Here is a 744-nt window from a genome sequence, read left to right as displayed (position 1 = left end):
TAAGGAAGCGGCCACAAGGAGGCCTAGGCAAGAGTGTTGTGGGCAAGAGCAGTCTTTGGGTGTGCAGGGAAGAGAATTGGCACCAAGGGGCAGAAAGCTTGGACATGGGTGGAGAAAACAAGGCAGTACAGCAGAGAGCAGACTCCGCTTCCCTGTTCCCTCGTTGTTCTGCATCCCCACGTTTATGAAAGGAGATGCAGGCCTTGGACTTTCTTTTTCTCATGCTGCCCTGTAGTCTCGCAAAGCAGTGATACTGGCAAAAAACAAACGCATAACCAGATGCAGCTCCATCGCCCATTACAGTAAAGGTGATCTTAGATGTTCAGCTCTTCTCATGGCTTTCTTATAATAGCTCTGTCCATTGAGCATAGGCCCTGCCCTGGCCGCCTTCTGCTGTGCCCCTGCAACAGCAGAGGTACCATATGTCACAGTTCTCAAGGATGTGTGCAAATATCTCCATACCGCAATGTGGGTCTGATCCTGCATACTGGACCACATCTAGGACACCAGGAGGGTGGGCAGGCAAGCAGCACACATCCTGCTTTCACGCCAGGTTGCACTGGATGGACGGACGGCACCCGACGCAACCCGGGACGGGGAGCGAGCGCCCGGGCTGGCGGCAGCACCGCCAGCAGCCAACGGGGCCGCGTCGGTGGCGGCGGGGCAGGACCGAGCGCCCCCCGCTCCGCCCGCCCGCGAGCCGCCGCTGTCGCCACGGCGACGCGGGCGGTTCCGCCCGGTTCC

The 744-nt window shown here is 59.1% G+C and overlaps 1 protein-coding gene across 1 annotated transcript in view; it reads left to right on the top strand.

Annotated features, from left to right (window-relative positions):
• The first annotated feature begins 563 nt into the window (after nt 1-563).
• The window catches only part of CUNH7orf57 (chromosome unknown C7orf57 homolog), a 10,359-nt gene continuing 10,178 nt past the window's right edge, over nt 564-744 (top strand). Inside the window, exon 1 of the mRNA XM_026038382.1 lies at nt 564-729. Coding sequence (XP_025894167.1) covers nt 564-729 — 166 coding nt within the window. The remainder of the gene's footprint in view (nt 730-744) is intronic.

Source organism: Nothoprocta perdicaria, unplaced genomic scaffold (assembly GCF_003342845.1).
Source record: "Nothoprocta perdicaria isolate Ctin4 unplaced genomic scaffold, notPer1 scaffold_209, whole genome shotgun sequence".
NCBI classification, from domain to species: Eukaryota; Metazoa; Chordata; class Aves; order Tinamiformes; family Tinamidae; genus Nothoprocta; species Nothoprocta perdicaria.
The sequence above is the reverse complement of the archived record's forward strand: the minus strand, read 5'-3'. Positions and strand labels throughout refer to the sequence as shown.